At 38.4% G+C, this 24400-nt stretch overlaps 1 protein-coding gene across 1 annotated transcript; it reads left to right on the top strand.

Annotated features, from left to right (window-relative positions):
• The first annotated feature begins 123 nt into the window (after window positions 1-123).
• On the top strand, window positions 124-24400 carry LOC135479089 (intraflagellar transport protein 80 homolog). The gene is made up of 19 exons (XM_064758811.1): window positions 124-264; window positions 1793-2013; window positions 2911-3021; window positions 3515-3583; window positions 4754-4863; window positions 5426-5515; window positions 5777-5914; window positions 7598-7722; window positions 8282-8455; window positions 8962-9036; window positions 10468-10631; window positions 12359-12420; window positions 13249-13384; window positions 13983-14130; window positions 14479-14650; window positions 17304-17393; window positions 18694-18866; window positions 20004-20127; window positions 21490-24400. The coding sequence occupies exons 1-19, from the start codon at window positions 227-229 to the stop codon at window positions 21604-21606; spliced, it is 2337 nt and encodes a 778-aa protein (XP_064614881.1). The 5' UTR covers window positions 124-226; the 3' UTR covers window positions 21607-24400.

The following is a 24400-nucleotide window of genomic DNA, read 5'->3' as shown; positions in this document are numbered from 1 at the left end:
ATTTACCCACAATGCCTCTGTACCCTATTCCCATAAACAGGCAATATTGTTATAAACATAGGAAACTTGTGACAAATACGACAGGGCTCCTGGAACTGGGGTAAGTTCCGGTTGACATTCCTCTGTTAGCAGCCGACAAACAAATTGACAAGGATCGTTTGTAAACTCTGCTGGCGAATGAAAGCCATTCTAAAATAACTGTCTCAAAGGGAAAATACAGAGCAAGATGAGGTTCGAAACTACTTTACAGAAAGAGCCAAAACATATCCTTGAACGACAAACATTGTCCATGTGTGCTGTGTTGCATTTGTTGTTGTTGTAAATTGAATATGATTGATATTATAAGTTATACCAACGTGTTGAACATGTGTGCATCAATACGTTTTTACATCTGTGAGTATACGGCCTCATATTTCGCCTCAATGATAAAATATTTCTTCTTGCTCTTATGACTTGTGAAAATATTGATCTTATCGAAAAAAATATTAGGCATTATACCGATGCAATACTCTGGTATAACAAATTTATCACAGCGAAGAGCATTGCAGACAACTGACATGTATCTTGAATTAATATTGGCACTTTAGCACGCAGTGTTTTCACAAATGCTTTGCTGCTGTGAGGTGGAAAACACACGTAAAGATTCACATGATGAGAAGAAGAGGAGAGCAGAGGGCCTGGAATCTTCATTGAGCTGAGAGAATATGCGAGCTATTAAATAGTCATTTTCAGTTCAGTTTGCAATGGTGTATAATTTAATTATCTCAGAAGGAAGTGTTTCCACATTTTGTTGATGTTAATGGCTTAATCATTAAAACTCTTTTGGAAATGAAGGCAAAAAAAGATGTCGACTGGAACATTGTTGATGAGAATTGCTCTTGATTGGTACGTGTATGCTTGACTTAGTAGGTATACAGAAAAAATAACCAATGCTTGAGACTCTCACCAATGTGGTCGCTGTGATTTTGTCCAGCTCATGCTGGCTTCCTCTGGGAAGGTCTGCTGGCAGCCTGTGGATGGTCATGTGTTTCCCCGTTTTCCTCCCACCATAATGCTGGTTGCTGTCGTACAAGTGAAATATTCTTGAGTATGGCTTAAAAGAGGAAATAAATAAATTTTACTCCATACAACCACAAACCTCTAGGGCACCCTGTCCACAGTTTATGACATTACTGACAATAGCAACATCAAATTATTTGTTTATTTCACTTACATATCTTTTGCTGTTTAGTGGTACAAAATGTAATATTTTCAAAAGGTGCAGGTGGGGTGCTATAGATGGACACCTGAGGATTGTTTTACATCATAATTTATACATGTGTATGAGAAAAAGAAGAGATATGCATGTTTAGTCCATTCTATTGTATAAATTAGATAAATCTTAATTATTGATGGCTTGGTATCATTTTCATGTATATTGCATATATTGGCTGTTTCATCATTATTATTCTGAGCCTTTTATTGTTGTGCTATTTTTATTATTAACCAAGATTTGTGTGAAAACTTTCTGACATCAGCATACCCTGAAAATATTGGTCTGAAATTTATGAAGGCATTGATATTAATTGACAGTCCAGGGAAATTTCATTTTACAAGTTGGCTCTCCTTTAAAAGCCTGTACATGAAAGGTTTTCATATCAGGTGTAACACCTGCCAACTGAAATTTTTCGGGTAAAATTTTCTGTAAATTTAGCAAATGTTTTCACATGAATAGCATAGGGGTTAAAAACATTCATAAAAAGGAAATGAGAAATTTAACATTGGATAGGGTTATTCCTTAACTGACCTCACACTCAGAACTGGTCAGCGGTGTGGGATGGACATCCCCTGATGAACTCTACACAGCAGCTGACGATTTCAAAATCTTGAAATGGAACCTTTTGACCAGTGAGACAACAACCCTGATGAAACTGCCCCCTGAGGTATTCCCCACCAGTATACAGTGGAGTCCTAAAGGTTCAGGGGGCAGTAAGAAAGGGACATCTGATGTCTTCATCTTAACATCAGCTGATGGTATGGATGCATGTGTGCTGATTTGTGATCTACAAATTTATGCAATGTACATGATATAGTATGTAGTATTGAAGGCAAGGGATGGCATTCGTGCTGTTTTTTAACCTGTCAAATGGGTTTAGTGGGCGAAAAGCTTCTGATCCCAAGTGGAAACATTTTCATATTTTTGTGTTGTTCACATATACTATAATTCATGAGCCTATTTGTATGTTTGCAAGGTGTTAATTCAAGCATATTCAGAAAGCATTATCCTGTGTAGACTGATAATATTATGCTTTTTGTGAAACCCTGAAATTGGCCTACATGACCAATATAGTTTTTTTCTTCAAAATCATATTAAATGTGCACATAAATTGCACTGAATGTAGCTCTTTCATATGCGAAAATGTTGAGGAATTACTGTATATAAATCTTTAAACTGACAGCTTTAATTACAAGTAAAAATTATACAGCTTAATCAAGCCACACACCTGACCAGAAAGCTTGCCTGTTTGAGTCTACCTTGGAAAAGACCTGGCATTTTGTCACACTTAAGAAACAGATTTGACGGCTGCCTTCAAGTATATTGAGTTAAACATATTTGGGTTGTGAGTTACGCATTAAACGCCTTTTGATCACATCAAACCTGAAGTGTTTAAAGTGGTATTTAAATGTAGAATTGGGAAGTCGTATGTTTTGTTATATGAGTGAATATAGTCTCAGTTCTGACACTTTAAGAACTCTGATAATGATTCTGAATTCAAAACCAGTGTGGAAAATGTCTGGTAGCACATTTCAAACATACGGCACAACTGATTGTAGGTGCCTGAGATATGCAAGATTTAAAATGTTACCTCTGCCTGTATCAATACTGAGTGATACTACATTCGTCTGACCTCTTGACCTTTGACCTCGTAGGTAGTTTTCACCTGATCAGTAAGGGAGGTCGCCTGGAGAAGAAGGTTGAAGCGCACAAGGGGGCAGTACTCTGTGGGAAGTGGAGTCATGATGGTAGTGATATTGTCACAGGTGTGTGTTTAACTCTATCCTCTGGGTCAACCAGACTGAGAATGTGTTATATCATATGCCTGTTTGGAACTGACACATCTGTGAAGATAGTGAGCCACTACACTAAAAAGCATGTAACAGGCTTGCTATGCATTGATAAAGAGTGTGTGACCTGGGATAGCTAGTGACCAGTTTATTCAGTTTGCAAGTCATGCATGAAAAACTTGTGCAGGTCTCTCACTGGCTGACAGAGGCACACCCACAATGTGGGCTGGGTTCTGCTATTTTCATAATAGTTGACAGAATTTTCATTGTTTTCCCATGGAATAAAACTGCCATTAACTCAGTTATCATCTACCATATGCAAAGTTTCTGAGTTGATGAACTTTACAGTGCATCCTAAAATTAAAATACATGTAATATAATCTATAAAAAAAATGGAGTTGAAGTTCTTTCACTGAATTATGATGGAGGTGTGATGTCTATGTTTATGTTCTGTTTGTTTGTGTTACAGCTGGGGAGGATGGCCAGGTGAAAATCTGGTCAAGAAGTGGAATGCTAAGGAACACACTGGCACAGAATAGTGAGTTAAAATACCTATTAGTAATATTTCATTTTTCTCATAATCAAAACAACTTGTCCGAAAGGAGTTCACAGATCTGCATATTTTCATTTAGCAGATGAAAATTAGACTTTCTGTTATAAAGTAAGTATTCTGCGATTATCAGAATAAGAATTTCTTCACGGTATTCATAAGCTTGTGTGGGAAGTGATGTTAAAGAGTTTAAAGAGTTTCAACCAAGAGAAGACAGACACTTAGATCAGGTGTTGTTCATGTATTTGTCTACCTCTTTACACCAAGTGTATGCTGTGTCGTGGCCACCTAACTCAGGTGTTGTTCATATATTTGTCTACCTCTTTACACCAGGTATGCCAGTGTATGCTGTGTCCTGGCCACCTAACTCAGGTGTTGTTCATATATTTGTCTACCTCTTTACACCAGGTATGCCAGTGTATGCTGTGTCCTGGCCACCTAACTCAGGCGTTGTTCATATATTTGTCTACCTCTTTACACCAGGTATGCCAGTGTATGCTGTGTCCTGGCCACCTAACTCAGCTGTTGTTCATATATTTGTCTACCTCTTTACACCAGGTATGCCGGTGTATGCTGTGTCCTGGCCACCTAACTCAGCTGTTGTTCATATATTTGTCTACCTCTTTACACCAGGTATGCCGGTGTATGCTGTATCCTGGCCACCTAACTCAGGTGTTGTTCATATATTTGTCTACCTCTTTACACCAGGTATGCCGGTGTATGCTGTATCCTGGCCACCTAACTCAGGTGTTGTTCATATATTTGTCTACCTCTTTACACCAGGTATGCCGGTGTATGCTGTATCCTGGCCACCTAACTCAGGTGTTGTTCATATATTTGTCTACCTCTTTACACCAGGTATGCCGGTGTATGCTGTATCCTGGCCACCTAACTCAGGTGCTGTTCATATATTTGTCTACCTCTTTACACCAAGTGTGCTGGTGTATGCTGTATCCTGGTCACCTAACTCAGGTGTTGTTCATATATTTGTCTACCTCTTTACACCAGGTATGCCGGTGTATGCTGTATCCTGGACACCTAACTCAGGTGCTGTTCATATATTTGTCTACCTCTTTACACCAAGTGTGCTGGTGTATGCTGTATCCTGGGGACCTAACTCAGGTGTTGTTCATATATTTGTCTACCTCTTTACACCAGGTATGCCAGTGTATGCTGTGTCCTGGGGACCTAACTCAGATCAGGTACTGTTCACGAATGGAAGACAGTTGGTGATCAAACCTCTGCAGGCCAACTCCAAACCCACTGTGGTGAGTCATGTATGGTGGTACTTTCACACTCTCTAAGAGCTACTCCAGTTCTGAAGCCTTTGTGTGTTAAGCCAAGCGTAAAATTTTATAAGAGTTGAGATAATCTGAATTACTTTCTTACATTATCATTATCAACGCCTGGTTTGCATTTTTTGGAGGATGGTATGAGAACAATATTTTCCGAATATTTTGCCTGGTGTTATGAAGCAGGAAGACAACACATTGACCAGCCCTCACATATAGTCCAAACCACACTCAGTTGACAGTGTTTTTGACATCATTCAAGCAAAATTGTATTTTGTCAGGTCCTATCTGCCTAATTTGTGCTGACATCATTTCACAATTGTACCAAACTAAAATGGTGTCAGTCCTGTTCTCTTACTCTTCCTACATATGGGTTAAAAAATTTTGGTATTCATTATTGCCAATCACATTCATTCAGGTACATATCTGTACATGTATATATAGCCTTCATTTTCACTTATCAGTGTTCCCCAATATTATTAAGTCCTTCATGCTTTCATTTCATGTACATTCCTTATGTTACATTTTCTTCTGCTAGTGGAAAGCCCATGAAGGTGTGATTCTGAACATAGACTGGAACCCAGGTAACAACTTGATACTGTCTGGAGCAGAGGATTGTAGGTACAAGGTTAGTAGCCAGTTATCACACTGCATTTTGTTATGTTTGCTTATGTAAGAATTTTAACTTCCTATTTCACAGACTAAAAAGTTGAAGAAAATTTTCTATGAACATAGAAACAAAATATCCTTGATGGATTATTATTCCATTAGCTATCTATAAGGTATCTTTAAGGTAAATTTTTTGCTTATTATAAAAAAAGGGAAGTCTGTTCCTTCTCACAGTAAAAATTGGAAGTCTCTTTACCCATGTTGTTGTTGTTTCATGTAGGTCTGGGACACATATGGTCGTGTGTTGTACACTAGCTCAGCCCATGAGTACCCCATAACATCCGTGGCCTGGACGCCAGATGGGGAACTGTTTGCCATTGGCTCCTTCAACACACTCAGGCTGTGTGACAAGGCAGGGGTAAGTGTTGTTTGGCCAAAGTTTCATATCTCATGGATCTATGGCAAAAGTCACAGGTTTGAAACCAGTTTTGTTGTTCAGATCACATTTTAACTAAAATGTGCATCATCTAAGAAGGTATTTTGATTTCAAATATAGTTTTCATTATAATTTGGCATTTATTCCAGTGATCAAAATGGAAATAAATAGTGAGGTGCTAGGGTGGACATTTTGAACCGTATTGAACAAACTGAAGCACAGTGATGTCACTGATTGAGTTTACCTGCTACACATCTACTGATTGCTATATTTCTGCTATATATAGTGGAATAACTGTATCCGTATTAAATGTGAGAGTCTAACAGTTACAGCAAGGTTAGCTGCCAAAACAAAAAAAAAAGCCTTTGATGTCAGAGTGCTTTATTATGGTCCAAAAAGTCCACCATAATAATTCAGCCTTAATTTCCATTTTTATCGCTGTGAAGAAAAATGCCAAAAATAATGGAGACCATATTTGGATTCAGCACAGAATGGCCTTTAACGTGATGTTTAAATGTTTTCTTTTAAATCTTAGAATGAATGCATCAAATGATGGGTAAACGCTTCATGTGTTCATTATTAAAAATGTAAAGTTTGGTTTTGCTACCTTTACCAGTTTTTGAGATAAAAACTTAAGGAATATTAATAATAATCCATAAAATAATAATCCAATAAACGACTTCAAGAGGTCTCCTGATAAAATGTTGTGTTACTACATGTACTTGAAGGATTTTAAACTTATTTAAACAAAAATATTTAACAAACATTACTAAGTATTAAAGTGAAACACTTTTTGAATTGAGAACTGGTTTGTTGTAATATACAACATTTAAAACATGCTAACACTAGCCAAATAGGGTGAAATGAAGAATATTTTCTGAAGGATGATGCATAGGAATTTTTTGTTTTGAGAATTACAACATGGTTTTATTGCCTTGATTAAGTGACAATGTTTTTGCATCGTCACATATTGCAGAGGAAATTTAAGAGAAACATGTCTTCTACTTGGCAGTTGTCTCCCCTGGGCCACTTGATGTGGTCATTTGTTTACCACCTCAGTGCCTAAAGGAAAAGAAAATTTAAATATCAGTCAAATACCATTGAAAAGAGCATGCATTTCCTCGCAGGTGCATACCATAAAAAAATCTAATATGTACCTCAAGTTGATAATTTATACATAAAGACAGGGCCAAAATCTGCTGTGGGCGACTCCATTTTGCCTAAGAACTAGTCCTGAAGTCTTCCGTGTTAGGAGGAGAAATGCCGTCGGAAACCGCCGAAGTGCAGTTCGTACATTTCCGGTAGACCTCTTCCACTTGAACTCTTCTGCTTCACGATCGGGAAACCGGAATGTTGAATGTAGGTTCCGAGTTTACACCAACAAGCCAGCAGTTTTAACGACCCTCATTGGCTGAGAGGCATCACACCCCTAGCAGAAATTACAGGGTGTTAAAGATGGAGGACGCGATGGATTCAGCAATTTATGCCAGCTTTGCTCTTAAGAAGCCCAGCCTCATAATTCCTTGGTTTGATTAATCTGAAGCAGCAGCTGTGTGATCTTATGTGTACTTAGCCAGCCTAAGGAGAGAACATTAATTCACTTTGAAATGCCCCAACATTACGACATTATACCCAAGACATCAGTTGATCTTACATGTTTTTCAGTGGTCCTATGCATTAGAGAAACCAACGACCGGCAGTATATTTGCCCTGGCCTGGTCTAGTGATGGTACACAAGTGGGCGGGGCTTGTGGTAACGGACAGGTCATCATTGCCAATATTGTAGAGAGGTGGGTGTGACTGCTATAATAGATAACTGATAACAGACACCAAAAGACAAGGTTTCAGGAATTATATTGAGTTGATGGATAGGTCAAGCGATAGACATTTTCCCAACTGTCTTAGAAATCTGTGAAAGTGTGTAAGTTTTGCTGCAATGTTTTTGATATCTTGAAATTCCTTTAAAAATGAGTTCACTTTGGGACAACTCCCTAAAAATACTTGATTTTTCAATATTAAATATCACATTGCATTATGTCTGATAAATAAGCTTTAATAAATCAAATAGGGGCCTGTGTTGGTTGAGAGGGTTAGCATGCCAGCACCGTGTTTACCCAGGAGACTCCCTGTTCACTTACACTCCGGCCATCTGTGGGAAGATTTGCTAGCAACCTGCGGATGGTCGTAGGTTTCCGCAGGGCTCTCCCTGATTTCCTCCACACCAATGCTGGCTGCCGTCATATAAGTGAAATATTCTTGAGTATGGCATAACACCCCAATAAAATAAAATCAATAAGCTTTAATAAAATGAAATAGCCCTCTTTGCTTTATTGTCAATTTCTTCCTCAGGCGTCTGGAGTGGAAAAACTTTGAGGTGACTCTGGCGGGAAACAAGAGGATCCTGGCCCGGAATGTCATGAATAATGCTGAGGAGAAGCTGGACTTCAGGGATCGTGTCATCAAGACCTCCCTGTCATTTGGACACCTGATAGTAGCCACGTCAGCCCAGTGCTATGTCTACTCGTAAGGGATCACATTACAGTGTCTACGCTAGACCCTGATTGTCTCTATGGCTCGATTCTACACCCGTTTTATTAGCCACAGAGGCATAACTTGGTTAATTCAGGCCAAGCCTACTTTTTTCCTCAGAGTCTGTAGACACTCATCATACCACACAAACCCATTCCAATTTTAATACTGTTTTTTCAAAATATGTACCTAATTTCTCAACCTTTTCGCATACAAAGGAGCAACTTTCAGTGCACTTCATGGACCCTTTTAACTTGCCTTTGGTCTCATATCCACATTGCTTGGCTCGGCCAATTTCCGGGTATCACTGAAAGTGTAATTTTGTCTATCTACACAGAATAATACCATATTCAGAAAGGTTAGAGACTTACAGTACAGTATATATTTAAGGATCAAATCAATGTACAACATTACATTAATCAAGATGTTTAATACACATAGTTTCCACTTACATGAAGAGAACTTCTGAACTATTCCTGATTTGATGTTTCCTGTTGTAGAGTTCGTAACTGGAACACACCCATGATCTTTGACCTGAGAGAAGGAAATGTCACACTGATTCTGCAAGCAGAGAAGTAAGTTGTACCCACATGCTACAAAGATTCCTCTCCAGTCATGCGGGAAGGTTTGCAACAACCTGAGGATGGTCATGGGTTTTTCCTTGGCTTTGCCCAGTTTCCTACCACAGTAATGCCTCCCGCCATTGTATAAGTGAAATATTCTTGAGTACAAGAAAACACCAATCAAATAAATAAATAAATAACATAGGGAACCAGATGGTTGTGGTTTCCCCCATGCTCGACCAGTTACCTCCCACCATAATGCTGGCGCCGCGGTGTAAGTGAAATATTTTTTAGTGCGGTGACAAAAGCCAATATACTCGAGGGGAGTAAAACTGGGACACTTTTCTATAATCAACACAGGACAGTGTAATTCTGTGGTGAACACTACCTGTTTGTTGCGAAAGTGGTTGTGTGTATGCATGTGCTCGTTTTTGCTGCCTGTTGTGTCAGTTAGCCTACATACATGGATCAAACCCAAGTCTGGTCATACCAAAGGCTTCAAAACTTCATACATGACAACATATAGTTGTAAACATTCCCTATGGTGGACAGTGCAGGCGTGTATGTATACACATATTACATCCGCCTGATGTGCTATGTGTTTATACTTTTCTTGCATACAAATGTACATGACACTACTTGTAGACACTTCCTGATGGTGGACAGTGCAGGCGTGTATGTATACACATATGATGTCTGTCTGATGTGCTATGTGTTTATACTTTTCTTGCATACAAATGTACATGACACTACCTTTAGACACTTCTTGATGGTGGACGGTGCAGGCGTGTATGTATACACATATGATGTCTGTCTGATGTGCTATGTGTTTATACTTTTCTTGCATACAAATGTACATGACACTACCTTTAGACACTTCTTTATGGTGGACGGTGCAGGCGTGTATGTATACACATATGATGTCTGTCTGATGTGCTATGTGTTTATACTTTTCTTGCATACAAATGTACATGACACTACCTTTAGACACTTCTTTATGGTGGACGGTGCAGGCGTGTATGTATACACATATGATGTCTGTCTGATGTGCTATGTGTTTATACTTTTCTTGCATACAAATGTACATGACACTACCTTTAGACGCTTCTTGATGGTGGACGGTGCAGGCGTTTATGTATACACGTATGATGTCTGTCTGATGTGCTATGTGTTTATACTTTTCTTGCATACAAATGTACATGACACTACCTTTAGACACTTCCTGATGGTGGACGGTGCAGGCGTTTATGTATACACATATGATGTCTGTCTGATGTGCTATGTGTTTATACTTTTCTTGCATACAAATGTACATGACACTACCTTTAGACACTTCTTGATGGTGGATGGTGCAGGTGTTTATGTATACACATATGATGTCTGTCTGATGTGCTATGTGTTTATACTTTTCTTGCATACAAATGTACATGGCACTACTTGTAGACACTTCCTGATGGTGGACGGTGCAGGCGTTTATGTATACACATATGATGGCCGTCTGGTGTCCACCCCTAAATATCCAACCCTCCGTGCCAACACGCTCAACGCTCAGACTATCTCTCTCAGCAATGACACTGTGGCCATCAGGGATAAAACTGATGAGAAAGGTGAGCATAAATCTTTCTTATTTATTATTTCTTACACAGAGTTTCACCAAACCAAGGAAGGCTGAAATATTCTCAGCCTGATGTTCAGACAGGGCGATGTTTCTTGTTCAGTTACTCAAAGTGTAATCATCTCAGTGACTGGTACTATATTCAATTGTATAAGCCAGTAGATAGGGAGGTGCTCAAGTAGCATTAAAGGAGAAGGAAACATAAAAAATGATGCCAAAATCAGATGAAAGAGCATCAAAACTTATTTCCAAATATGAGCTTTTATTAAGTTTTTGGATTTTTTTTTTTTTTTGAAGAGAAAAGGGTATTTGAAAATATTTTTGTATGGTGGGTATTTGGGACCAGCTTTTGGTATTTATCGTTGTTGCATAACAACGTCCTAAATAATGATGTGATGCTTGTCTAATAAATTTATTTGAATGTAAATTTGTTGTTTATCTCGAAACATGCATTTAACCTAAATTATGATAATATTTATGAAGATATTAAAAATATAAATATGATCCAAATTGAGGTTTAATACATTTGTAAGCTGAAAAGAACAAATTCCAGTGCAAAAATTTTTAATAAACCTGTATTACATCCTCATTTATGACATTATTAAACAAAGACTTTAAATACCAAAAGGTGGTCCCAAATACCCACCATACAAAAATTATTTTCAAGTGCCTTTTTCTTTTTAAGGAAAAATTTGAAAAAATATTGAAGACCACATTTAGGAATAACTTTTTGCGCTCTTTCATCTGAACTTTCATCATCATTTTTATGTTTTCTCCACCTTTAACAAACATAGAACATAGCCAAGAACATTTCAGCTTCCCCTTGTATGTAGTTCCACATAAGGATCCTCTCTACGGTTGATTGCCAACCTTAGAGTTAACAGTTAATGTCAACAATAAGGACTCCTTTCACATCTTTTCATTTGAAGGCGTGTTGTGGATGAATCATTCCAGAAGTTCGGCGACATATGTGGCGACAGATTTTTCTTGTGTAACACATTGTTCGGCGACATATGTGGCGACAGATTTTCCTTGTGTAACACATTGTTCGGCGACATATGTGGCGACAGATTTTCCTTGTGTAACACATTGTTCGGCGACATATGTGGCGACAGATTTTCCTTGTGTAACACATTGTTCGGCGACATATGTGGCGACAGATTTTCCTTGTGTAACACATTGTTCGGCGACATATGTGGCGACGGATTTTCCTTGTGTAACACATTGCACTGCCTTGAAATGCAACGTAAAGTGGAGTTTCCATGTCATAAGATTTGTGTTTCTCTACGCCAAGTATGTTGCGTGCTGCATTTCCATCTGACGTATATATTGTGTACTCACTGTGATATGACGCTGTTGAAGCTTGTTGTCACAAAAATGATGTAATATCTTCACAATTTTAACGGCGTACCATTGTCAGCAAGTATATGAAATTCACATGTGTACCCTATTCCTCAACCTTTTTGTATATGAAAGAGCAACTTTCAGTGCAATTTATTCATATGATATTTATTTGTGTTTGGAGACATAACTACATTGGTTGGATTGGCCAGTTTCAGGGCTTCACAAAAAGTATAATTTTATCAGTCTACACAGAATAATGCCCTCAGAATTTGGTTAAATAAACACCCTACAAACATGGAAAAGGTTTGAGGACTTGCAGTAGTCTGTTTGCTCATGCAGTTGACATTATTTATGATGTGTCTTGTGTTGTTGCAGTGATATACCTATTTGAGGCATTGACTGGGAAAGCTGTAGGAGACGGGAAGATTACGCATAAGGTAACATTTTACTCCTAGTTACAGAAACCAGTAAGATTCCTTCAGTAGAGAGTTTGTCAATGGTTACAGAATTTTCCTCGAAGTCTGGAGATTGGGATCAAACCTGGGTTGGGTCACACCAAAAACTTTATAAATGGTACTTGTTGCTGTATGATGTGTGGTGTCTTCAGCAAGATGCCTCAGTGGTGGCAGCACCTTGGCAGCATGAACTTGCCCTGCCACAAGAACACACAGTATATATACACACATATGAAAAAGGGTTAAGTACAACATATGTATATTGAGGTCATTTTTCATAAGTTTCATAAGATGTCTAAAATGATATTCATGTGATTGGTGTTTTGTGTAAATGTGTTTGGATGAAGGAAGTTGGCCACACCATAGAAAACCAAGATGAGGTAATACATGTGCTAGTTATCCTGAGAACCATGGCAGAAGTCCTTAAGCGCTCCTTGTCAGTGACTGTTGTTGTGACAGTAAGCAACCAACGGCACACATGGGGCATTTGTTCTACCAACATGGCTTGCAAGTCAGTATTAAAGTGAGTTTGAAAGTTTGTCACTAACTTGTCAAAGGTGGATAGTTTCCTCAACCCATTTCCATTGCCATTAATTAAATTCAGGGACGGGGTGTTGAGCAAGGATCAGAAGCCCTTTAAATTATTTTAATAAGGGAAAAAAAGAGTAAGACACTAACAGCATCTCACATGGTTTTTAAAATGGACGGTTCAGAAATTCAAAACTTGTTGAATCCATCAAGTTAATTTGTCAACTCTGAAAGTGATAAATGAAAACCAAAGTAATCGTACAAGTTGTATGTTGTTGTCAGTTAGAGGTGATGGAGATAGCTCTGGACCAGTGTGGCACCTCCAACGAGAGACGACTTGTGATCGTGGACAAGAACAGAGACCTGTACATCACCTCTGTCAGGGTATTCGGCACGGACAGGAAAATCATCAAACTAGGTCAGAATGAAACACAGGCGTTTCCAAGAAACACGGATTTATTTTTCGTTTTACGTTTTCATTTTCCATAATAAGTTCAAATATATCTAAATTTCTTTTTTTTCCACGGCTGTGTACATGTATTTCTCACAATTCACAATCTTCATGTGGTGCCCTCGTGTTTCTGTTCTTCTTGTGCAGAGAGAGATCAGGCTCAAAAACAATCAGTTTTCTTTTTCAAGGGAAAATATTAAATCAACTAAGTATAGCTTTGTCGTAATGTTATGTGATATATGGTATTCGCTTTGTTTGCTTGTTAGTGACACAGTCAATCAATATCCTTTTTATACTGGTACAGTTCCCTGAGCTGGAATAACCGCACAACCATGCATTCGATCAATCAATCAATCAATTTTGAATTTATGCAGATGAAATCACAAAGATGTTTTCTATCAATCTATCTTGTACATATACAGGTATGGTGGTGCATTCCCTGATATGGAATGACAGCACAAACACGCATTTGATCAATCAGTCAATCTTGTATTTATACAGTTGACAGCACAAACATGCATTCTGTCCGTCAATCAGTCAGTCAATCTGTGTTGTACATATACAGGTACGATGGTGCATTCCTTGAGCTGGAATGACAGCACAAACATGCTCTCAGCCCTGACAGATAACAAGTTTACTGTTTGGTATTATCCTAATGCTGTCTACGTCGACAAAGACATTCTGCCAAAGACACTGTTTGTCAAAGATGCAAGGTAAAATAGTTTAGCAAACCACCGTGTGATGTCTTATGTATATATATATAAATGCTATGTATTTATTTTGAAAAATGTTCAAGTTATCAAACATGCATTCTAAAAAAGTGTGTGTGTTTCGTAATAGGTAAAACATTGTTTGAGTTAAAAAAAATCGCTAAAACATACTTTCTAAATTTAACCACATTTACGCTGTACGCAAGAAGACAGTAGTCAACTATGATACTGATGAAAGTATTCTTCTTGAAAAGCTGGAATGTACTTTTGTCCCTAATTTTAAGGTGTTAAAAGGAATAGACTTGTGCCAAAGTGAATTAGCATCAGATTTTTGTTTCTCTCTTTCTCCAGTGAATTTGGGAAGAATCCCCAGCTTGTGAACTTCGTAGGTAATCACTTGATCATTCGTCGTGCAGAGGGTTCACTTGTCAGCACATTAGTCTCCCCTTACCCAGCCATCCTCCATGACTATGTGTCCTCAGCCCGCTGGAGCGATGCTGTCAGACTGTGTCGCTTTGTCAAGGTAAAACTATGCTTATGTCCTGCCAAAAGATCAACGCAGTTCCATAGCCACGTGAACACTGTGCCATGCTTGCCACTTTATCTAATGGGTTCTCCTGGAAGGCCACTCAGTCTTGGACAAGAAGGCATGTGTTATATCTGGCTTGCTTTAGCTGTGATTTTGGCCGGGGTGTTTCTTGATACCTGGCAAAAATTGTGTGCCATAATATGAAGTGATTTACTTACTGGAGAGTTACTGTTGGACTTGGCCATAGGTTTTCATTCTCTTCTCTGTGTGTGGGTGGTTTTTTTTTTTGGTTTTTTTATTTGTTTTCTGTTGTTTTTTTTTTTTGTTCATGTACGCTTTCTATCAAGATTTTACATTTTCCTGTTCACATGCTTTTTGGTGTCAACTAATGCTGAAGGTCAATGTCACTGTACACTCAGATCTTTTGTAAACTGAATGGCTCAAGTTAAATGATAGGACGTCAAACATTGACCACCCAACAGACAGACAAACCAAATACAGATCCGATTGTCATGGTTACAAATACTGTAGATTTCTTTTGGTATGTGACCAGGTTGCAAAGATAGAATAGTGTGTGGTCTATGTTAGTTTTTGTCTTCATCTGATCATCAAACAAAGTGGCTGAAAATCATCTGATGACATAGCTTTTCAAAAAATTTTAAAATCTGTTAAATAATTAGTTTGTGATTTTATCAAGTTTACAAACATACCAGCCATCAGAAGTATTATAAAGAATATATATATATATATATATATATATATATATATATATATATATATATAAAAGGAAAAACATATATTCAAAAACTTTTTCCTTAAGTTCTTAAATTGTTTGAAATATGGATGTGTCTAAGGTATGATCTTATCAGAATGTGTCAAAATATACAGAAAGTCATGAAAATTGCAACGGCTTACTTGGACTGGTTCTTTTACTGTCAGCAGAAAACGGTGCTTTGCTGTTTCTTTTTAAAGAGTGTACTTGGACAGAAAGAAAGTGAGAGCGTGATAGAACTGTTAATATTTAATTATCATGAAAGTGGCAGTCATCTTGTAAAAGGTGGAAGATTAATTTTGCAATTTGACACCTTTAAGAAGTGCCCGTCTGTACATCCTTGTCAGTCTATCTACATTCAGTGAGTCTGGTAATTATGTGTAGCTCTACTGCTATGCATGCTATTAAGTGCTGAGTGTTTCAGTGATAGCATCCTGCTTCTAATTCCAGTCTGATGAATAAAGATAAAAATCAAATAAAAGGGCAATTGAAATGCTTTTTAGAGAGGGAAGACGTAATTTGTGTAGGCTTGTATGGTGAATTATTAATTGTCCAGTAATGGAAAGTGTCCACTTCTGGAAAGAGGGTTTGTTAATTACGCAATATATGTTCCAATTCAAGAATATATGTACACGCCAACTGGAGAATATACATTGTACATGCAGAAATTTATTGTCGGAATTTTTTTTCAAACTCAGACACAGCTTACTGCAATCCTTCAACATTTTCACATGTTTGTAAGGTCTTTATTCAAGCATATTCTCACTGCATTTTTCTGTGTTGACTGATAAAATTATACTTTTTGTAAAGACAGGACACTGGTCAATCCAACCAATGTAGGTTTGTCTTCAAAATCAAATTGATGAGTGTGTGTGTGTAAATTGCCCTGAAAGTTGCTCTTTCCTATGTGTAAAGGCTGAGAAATTAGGGTAATATGTTTTGTTCATGTTGTTAGAGTATTACATATAGTACCCTACATAATTCCACAAAAGTATTCATTGGATGTTTTATAATTTATTTACCGTTTTGTGTAGGAAAATGGTAAAGCCCAAATTTTGAAACAGTTTTAGGCATGGCTCACTTGTCTGTTGCATGTAGATAGACAAAGGGAAAGTACTTCCATTTGTTTTAGATGTAGTAATGTATTAATTTTTGAGTAGGTGGCACTGCAAAAAATCAATTACTAGTAATTAAGAAATAGAAAGCATATTGTATGGTGCATCCAGACACCACATATTTTTAGTATTGTAAGTGAGTGAGTGAGTGCTTGGGGTTTAACGTCGTTCTCAACAATTTTTCAGTCATATGACGACGAAAGTATTGTAAGTACATACTAATCTAAAAACAAAGGTGACCAAATTTCACACGGTTAATAGGAAAAGGTTATTTGGTCTTCCAACAACATTTTGAATTGTAATGAGTACTTTTCCTGCACTGTGGCGACTTTTTGTGACTTCCTTCAAACCTTCTTCATGAGAACGATGTTATTTTTGACCCAAAAGTGCATTATTAGAGGTAAATAAATGTCATAAAGGAAAAGGTCATCCGAACAAAGTACCCTGTAAAAAAAAAACAGTACCACAGAAAGCTCACCATTTATTCATGACTTTTACAAACATTGTTGTCCCAAAACTGATCAGCACTCTAGCAGAAGCTGAAAACAAGTTGTGAAGACTGTTTGGAAGCCATGAAACTGCAGGAGGTTCCTGTTCTGTTTGTAAACTATTGTTTGCAAACATGTGTAAATCAAGTTAATGTTTATTAACCTTTTTTTTGCTAGCACACAGACTGGAATGAAAGTCATTTTGTCTGGTGTATGAAACGTTCATCAAATACATCAATTTAATTCCTAACTGTTAAGTTTTTGATCACCAGGATGATGTGTTGTGGGCGTGCCTGGCTGCCATGGCTTCATATGCTAAAGACCTGGCCACAGCAGAGGTTGCTTATGCTGCTATATGTGAGGTAAGACAGAGGGCAGGGGAATAACTGGCAGAGTCTTCGAGTTTGAGTACATGTGCTTGGGGTTTAACATCGTACTTAACAATTTTTCAGTCATACGAAAACGACTACGAGTTTGAATCCAACTTTCAATGCCACAGGGGGCCTCCGTGGCTCAGTCGGTTAGCGCCCTAGCGCAGCGTAATGACCCAGGAGCCTCTCACCAATGCGGTCGCTGTGAGTTCAAGTCCAGCTTATGCTGGCTTCCTCTCCGGCTGTAAGTGGGAAGGTTGGCCAGCAACCTGCGGATGGTCGTGGGTTTCCCCCGGGCTGTGCCCGGTTTCCACCCACCATAATGCTGGCTGCTGTCGTATAAGTGAAATATTCTTGAGTACGGCGTAAAACACCAATCAAAAAAAAAAAAAAAAAAAAAAAAAATCAATGCCACAGTCACTGCTCTGTGCCCAGAATGTTGTGAGAAAAGCCCAGAATGTTCTTTTCTTCTGTTTTTTATTTATTTTTTTTTTTTTTTTTGCCACATTTACCATTACTAAATGGGGGGAGGTTCTGTTGTGAGTTTATTCATTTAGGATGCATTCCATTGTAAGCAATTCAACTTTTGCTTTGTGAACTGAAACTTTTTGAGCTTAGGTATCAGATATTTTTTTTGTGGTTTATTTGTTTGTTTTTCTACATCGTACTTAAGAATATTTCACTTTTAAGACGACAACCAGCATTATGACGGGAAGAATGCTGGCACAGCCCGGGGGAAACCCACAACCATCCGCACGCTGCTTACAGACCTTACCACGTATGGCCCGGAGAGGTAGCCAGCATGCTAGCCACTAGGCCATAGCAGCCCAGGTGTCCAAAAGGCATCATAGTATATCAAGCTGTTGCCCTCATCATCAGGGAATACATCAGTGTATATTGAATTTCCGACAGTGAAATAACTGTCTCGAGACCAGTGAAAAGACTGGCTCAAGTGAGACTTGAACTCACAACTTAGTTTGTCTGGTCCCTCCACCCTAGAGAGCTACATGTACCATGCCAGATGGGAACGGCTTGTTTGTTTGTTAGAGTCCTCTTACAAGCAGTGAATAACTATTCACATCAGTGCTTATTAGACCTTACTACTACAAGGTACCATTTTTAAAAATTAATTTAACTTCCAATACTGTTATAACTATCTTGAAACAAGTGTGATACAGAGGTTAGTGACACCATATATTTCTGTATCCTATCACCTAGAACTTTGAATTCAACAGCATTTGTTTATTAATAATTTCTGTTCTATAACTATTATTTATTATCATTTCCTCAGGCCAGCAAAGTGCAGTATATCATCAATATCAAGGAAATACCTGTGAAGGAGGCTAGGAATGCAGAGATGGCTCTGCTGTGTGGGAACCCTCTGGATGCTGAGGCTATCCTTTTACAGGCTGGGCTGGTGTTTAGGGCAATTCTACTGAATGTACAACTGTACAACTGGGACAGGTGGGTGACTGAAGGTTAATGTGTGATGTGAATGTGACTGGTGTTTAGGGAAAACCTACTGTATGTACAACTGGGACAGGTGGGTGACAGGTGTTTAGGGCAATTCTACTGAATGTACAACTGGAACAGGTGGGTGACTGGATGTGACTGGTGTTTAGAGCAAGCCTACTGAATGTACAACTGGAACAGGTAGGACAGGTGGGTGACTGCAGGTTAATGTGCGATATGAATGTGACTGGTGTTTGGGGCAATCCTACTTAATGTACAGCTGTACAGCTAGGACAGGTGGGTGACCAAAGGTCAGTGTGTGCTGTGAATGTGACTGGTGTTTAGAGCAATCTTACTGAATGTACAGTTGTACAACTGGAACAGGTGGGTGACTGCAGGTTAATGTGCGATATGAATGTGACTGGTGTTTGGGGCAATCCTACTTAATGTACAGCTGTACAGCTAGGACAGGTGGGTGACCAAAGGTCAGTGTGTGCTGTGAATGTGACTGGTGTTTAGAGCAATCTTACTGAATGTACAGTTGTACAACTGGAACAGGTGGGTGACTGAAGGTTAATGTGTGGTGTGAATGTGACTGGTGTTTGGGGCAATCCTACTTAATGTACATCTGTACAGCTAGGACAGGTGGGTGACCAAAGGTCAGTGTGTGCTGTGAATGTGACTGGTGTTTAGAGCAATCCTACTAAATGTACAATTGTACAACTGGGACAGGTGGATGACTGAAAGTCAATGTGTGATGTGAATGTGACTGGTGTTTGGGGCAATCCTACTGATTGTACAACTGGGACAGGTGGGTGACTGAATGTAACTGGTGTGTAGAGCAAACCTACTGAATGTACAACGGTACAACTGGGACAGGTGGGTGACTGAATGTGACTGGTTTCTTTAGGGAAACCCTACTGATTGTACAACTGGGACAGGTGGGTGACTGAATGTAACTGGTGTGTAGAGCCAGCCTACTGAATGTACAACTGTACAACTGGGACAGGTGGGTGACTGAATGTGACTGGTGTTGAGGGAAATTCTACTGAATGTACAACTGTACAACTGGGACAGGTGGGTGACTTGAATATCAGACCAGCTGGGTTTGGCTAAAACTCCTCCATCTCGTTACTGTTACTGTTTCAGAGCACTCGAGCTGGCGGTCAAACACAAAACACATGTGGACACTGTGCTTGGCTTTAGAGCACGCTACCTGGAGAACTTTGACAAGAGAGAGACCAATAAGAGGTTCCTGCAATACAGTGAAGGGGTATGTCACATGATCATCAGGCTTAAGGATACATGAAACACTAGGTTTTCGTTTCGTAATTCACGATGAGTTCACGATGTGGCATAACACATGAAATTACGAAAAAAGCTTCTGAGCTTGTTGTGTGGCTTTAAATGAGAGTTTTCCTCACTCCCCAGTCTTTGTCAGCTAAGAAACTCAAATAGTCTGATGTGATGATGCCAATAAATATAGCTGTCAAAACAACTTTGTTTTTGAGGGTCAGAGCCCATATTTGGGGCGCTAGGCTTTTCCGACAATTGGCGGAAAACATACATATGCATGAAAACATATGCCTCAGCATTAGAGGAGAAAAATTTTCACTCTCCATTTTATGGTACCTTTTCACGTATCCTTTATTTACGTTTGTTGTTGTTGAAGGCTTTACCGCAGTGGTGAGACAGAGATTTAATCTCATATCTCCACACGTGACATGTTAGTTCCCAGCTAAAGCAGAATTTCCTCTGCATGTCACTGTAGCGGGTTCAATGAATAAACTCATTTTTTGTTTTCCAAAATAGTTTGTGCATGTTAACAGTAAAACCTGAGTTCAGCTTTGAACTATTAAATGGCCAGGTATGTGTCCAGTCATGGGATTAATTTAGTTGTTTTAATTCCTTCACCTTTTCACATATGAAAAGAGTCATTTTCAGTGCAATTTATACACATTTTCCATTTGATTTTGGAGACAAAACTACATTGGTTGCATTGGCCAATTTCAGGGCATGAAAAAAACGATAATTTTATCTGTCAGCATAGAATAATACCTTCAGAATATGGTTGAATAAACACCTTGCAAACATGCGAAAAGGTTTGAAGAATTTTAGTATTAAAGAGGAGACACTGTTTTTACAGGTGAACAAGTACATGTACTTCATGTTAATAAGCAGGACTACATGGACACAGTTTTGTATCTGTTCTAATATTCATTTTCTTTTTGTACAGATACGTAAAAAGTATGAATGTTCAATTTATATTCTATTATAATCCTTAAATTGTGTTGGGCTGAACACCTTGTTATGGGCCCAGTACTAGTTCGAGAATTTATCTCTTGTCTGTCAGTTTATCAAGAAACAGCTTTCCGGACTTTTTCCATATTGAATTGACACTGACATGGCTTCACTATGATGGGTTTCAGACCAATTTCAAGTTTTTTGGGCCATTTTGTCGGTTTGTGGCAAAATTGCACCTATTGTTGTTCTGTTGTGGAATTTGGCATGCATATACACAGAGATATTATTCTGATGGGTCAAGTCTGGAGATCTGTAGGATATATATGTTGCGAAAGCAATATTTTCAGAATGCTTGTTTCTTAATAATGTTGATGTGGTTTGTTTGATGTAGGTGGAGGTAGACTGGGAGAAGGTCAATGCAAAGATAGAGATGGAATATCAAAAAGAACGTGAGAGGCCTGTGGCACATGGTTCGTCAGAGTCGGGAAGAGCCAGTAAGATGCGATGACCTGTGTTGGGGTGAAGTCAGGACATGGACATCATTGTGAATACAAGCCCACAGAAACCTAAACTTGTATTGTGTTTAGTTTGACGTTTATTAGGGTTGAGCTATAAACTTACGCTGGCTCACAATAAACCTAAACTGTTAATATGCTTTAAAGCGTAAAATATTCATAGGTAGAATCTCAAGGAATTAATGTCCTTACATTTTCTGGATCTGATACAATGTAGTCTGTGATGTACACACAGGGTAAAATCGAGAGACTTCAGATTTTCAGATAAATTATTAATCAGCAAATTTGTAATATATTATGTAAACCTGAAGTTCCTTTTCTTCCCCTGAAAAATAACACGGGCCCTGTCCAAATGTGACCATTTGGCCTCAAGCTCCCCATAGGGGAGGAAGTATTATCTGGCTCTGGGCTTGAATTTGTTATTGAAAATCAGTTTTTACATATAAAGTGTTTTATTTATGAAACAAAACAAAAGGTGTTGGAACCTACCAGACGTATGTCTGAAATTCCTTGGCTGTGATAGGCTTGATTTTTCTTAACCAATAAATGAAGCATGCAGGAAAGGTGCCTATCACTCGTGGGTGAGCCTGCATTCATATTCTTCAAAATCCATTAGATTTCAGCTAACAACTATATGTAGAGAGAATATTCAGTGTTTTTTTACCATTGCCCAGGAGTGTCCTGTTCCATGCCTTTACCCTATGTTTAAGTCAGGTAAGTTAGCTGACTCAAGCAGGCCAAGGCCTATTCCACATAGCAAGACTGAAGTTAAAACATCAGTGTAAATTTATGACACTCAAGTAAGTGCTATGTTACGAGGAACCAATATTAGTTTGAACTATTGAGTATGAAATTATAGCAAAGTTTTTCAATTGTAACTCAGTTTCAGTTATAAAATTAGCTTTGTGTAATTTGATCCCAGATCTGATCCAATGCAGATATTCAAACGCATTATTTATAGGAAACAACCAATATTAGGGATCTGAAAGATATTCAGAATCACTGCTGATTTAATTCAGTGCAGAATCAAGTAGGCAAAGCTCAGTCTAAATTTAGATTTTAGTTTCTGTAGATTTTATATTCATTGTGTACAGTTTGTGACCTTAGTTTGATAGACACTTAAACCCAGGATCTGTTATCTTTGTTGCCAGCCAATGAGGCTTGGCTCTGTATCCCTTAGAAATCCACATCGTGTACTGGGGGAGTTTTGGGATGAAACTCTTTTGTTGCTAAAGGTCAAAAGTTCACAGATGTTCCGTTCCTCAGTTGTCTTCATCTACTCTACCTTTTTAGGAAACTTTCTTTTCTAATGCCCATATTATAATTATTGTAATCAAAAGGAGTTGCCTGACAATTCTGGCAGGTTGCATTGTGCCGAAGGAGTTTTGAGGGCGATACTTTAAAAATAGTTCAGGCTCGGAATTCCCCTATTGAGGTTCATTCAGGTATTAGGATGACAATTTAATGGTAATTTAGAGATTTTTGATTATCTTGTTCCGGGTCTTGTTCTGCTACAGTGTAGACTGAATAGGTCACATACTACCCATCCATTGGGTTCCATTTTTTATCCGACTGAAAATGATAAACGAAGATCGTGGCATGAACCACCAGAAAAATATACTTTCATAGTTAATATGAACATAAGTCTAAGGTGTTGCCCTGATTTAAGTTGTAGGTAAATATTTTGTTGTACATTGTTCTGTTGTATGTGTAAGAGGAGAAAAGAAGTTGGATGATCGTTCATATGCAGTCACCCGATCTCATCAAGAGCTATTTGTTGCGTATTAGATACCGATTTCATTGTACTGGTATGCCCATTTGTTGTTGTGGTTGTAGAAGGCCTACATTCTTTGAGATACGCTGACCATTGAAGCTGCAACGAAAGATAAAAATATCTGTTCACATTTGTGATGAAAATCTTAGTACCATCATATAACACCAGTACATTTAAAACACTTTCTCTGGCAGCTGTTTTTGTTTTACCACTCTTCCATGTTTTTCTTCTTGATAAATTAGCTGAACCATTTCTGCTTGTAAAGTATTGGTTACACCATGTTTTTAGCTCGCTTGTGCAAAGTACAGGCATAGCTTATGTCATATTGGGATGGTCTATCGTTAATTCACTGTGAGCATATTAAATGCCATAAATTACAAAATTTCCAAATTGGTATATTGTGTATTAGAATCCTTGTTAAAGGAAATGTTAGAGGGTGGTATTTCAAAAAGTACTGCATGTATTGAACTGAGGTTTTGCATACATGTATAGTACAGTGACACAGATGGGGATGTTCCATTGCTGAAGCACTGTGTGCATATTAAGTACCAAATTTTAAAATTCAGTACTTCATTTATTGAACTGAAGTTTTGCATACATTGTGTCTTCTACAGGCGGGCTCTTTGGTAGCTTTGCTACTAAACTGAAGTGTCATAGTGCACACGTACAACTCATGAACAGCTTCCCATTTGCTTGGTCTGTAGTGGCATGCGAGTTACTGCTTTAGCTGAAGCTTCTGTACATAGGTGTATAATGTTAGAGTGATCGACTCGCAGAAATATAATGTTATATTGTACATACATCCATCACCAGTGAGGTCGCTGTGAGTTCAAGTCCAGCTCATGCTGGCTTCCTCTCAGACCGTACGTGGGAAGGGCTTGCAGCAACCTGCGGAGGGTTGTGGGTTTCCCCCGGGCTGTGCTGGTTTTCTCTCACCATAATGCTGGCCGCTGTCGTATAAGTGAAATATTCTTGATTACGGCGTAAAACACCAATCAGATAAATAAATAAAT

This window comes from Liolophura sinensis, chromosome 12 (genome assembly GCF_032854445.1).
Source record: "Liolophura sinensis isolate JHLJ2023 chromosome 12, CUHK_Ljap_v2, whole genome shotgun sequence".
In the NCBI taxonomy this organism is placed as follows: Eukaryota; Metazoa; Mollusca; class Polyplacophora; order Chitonida; family Chitonidae; genus Liolophura; species Liolophura sinensis.
This window is presented reverse-complemented; position numbering and strand designations above follow the sequence as displayed.

Coding starts and splice junctions, on each gene's coding strand:
- LOC135479089 (XM_064758811.1), top strand. CDS start 227: ATGAGGTTCGAAACTACTTTACAGAAAGAGCCAAAACA. Junction 4,864..5,425: donor CCAACTCCAAACCCACTGTG/GTGAGTCATGTA, acceptor TTCTTCTGCTAG/TGGAAAGCCCATGAAGGTGT. Junction 14,651..17,303: donor GACTGTGTCGCTTTGTCAAG/GTAAAACTATGC, acceptor TTTGATCACCAG/GATGATGTGTTGTGGGCGTG.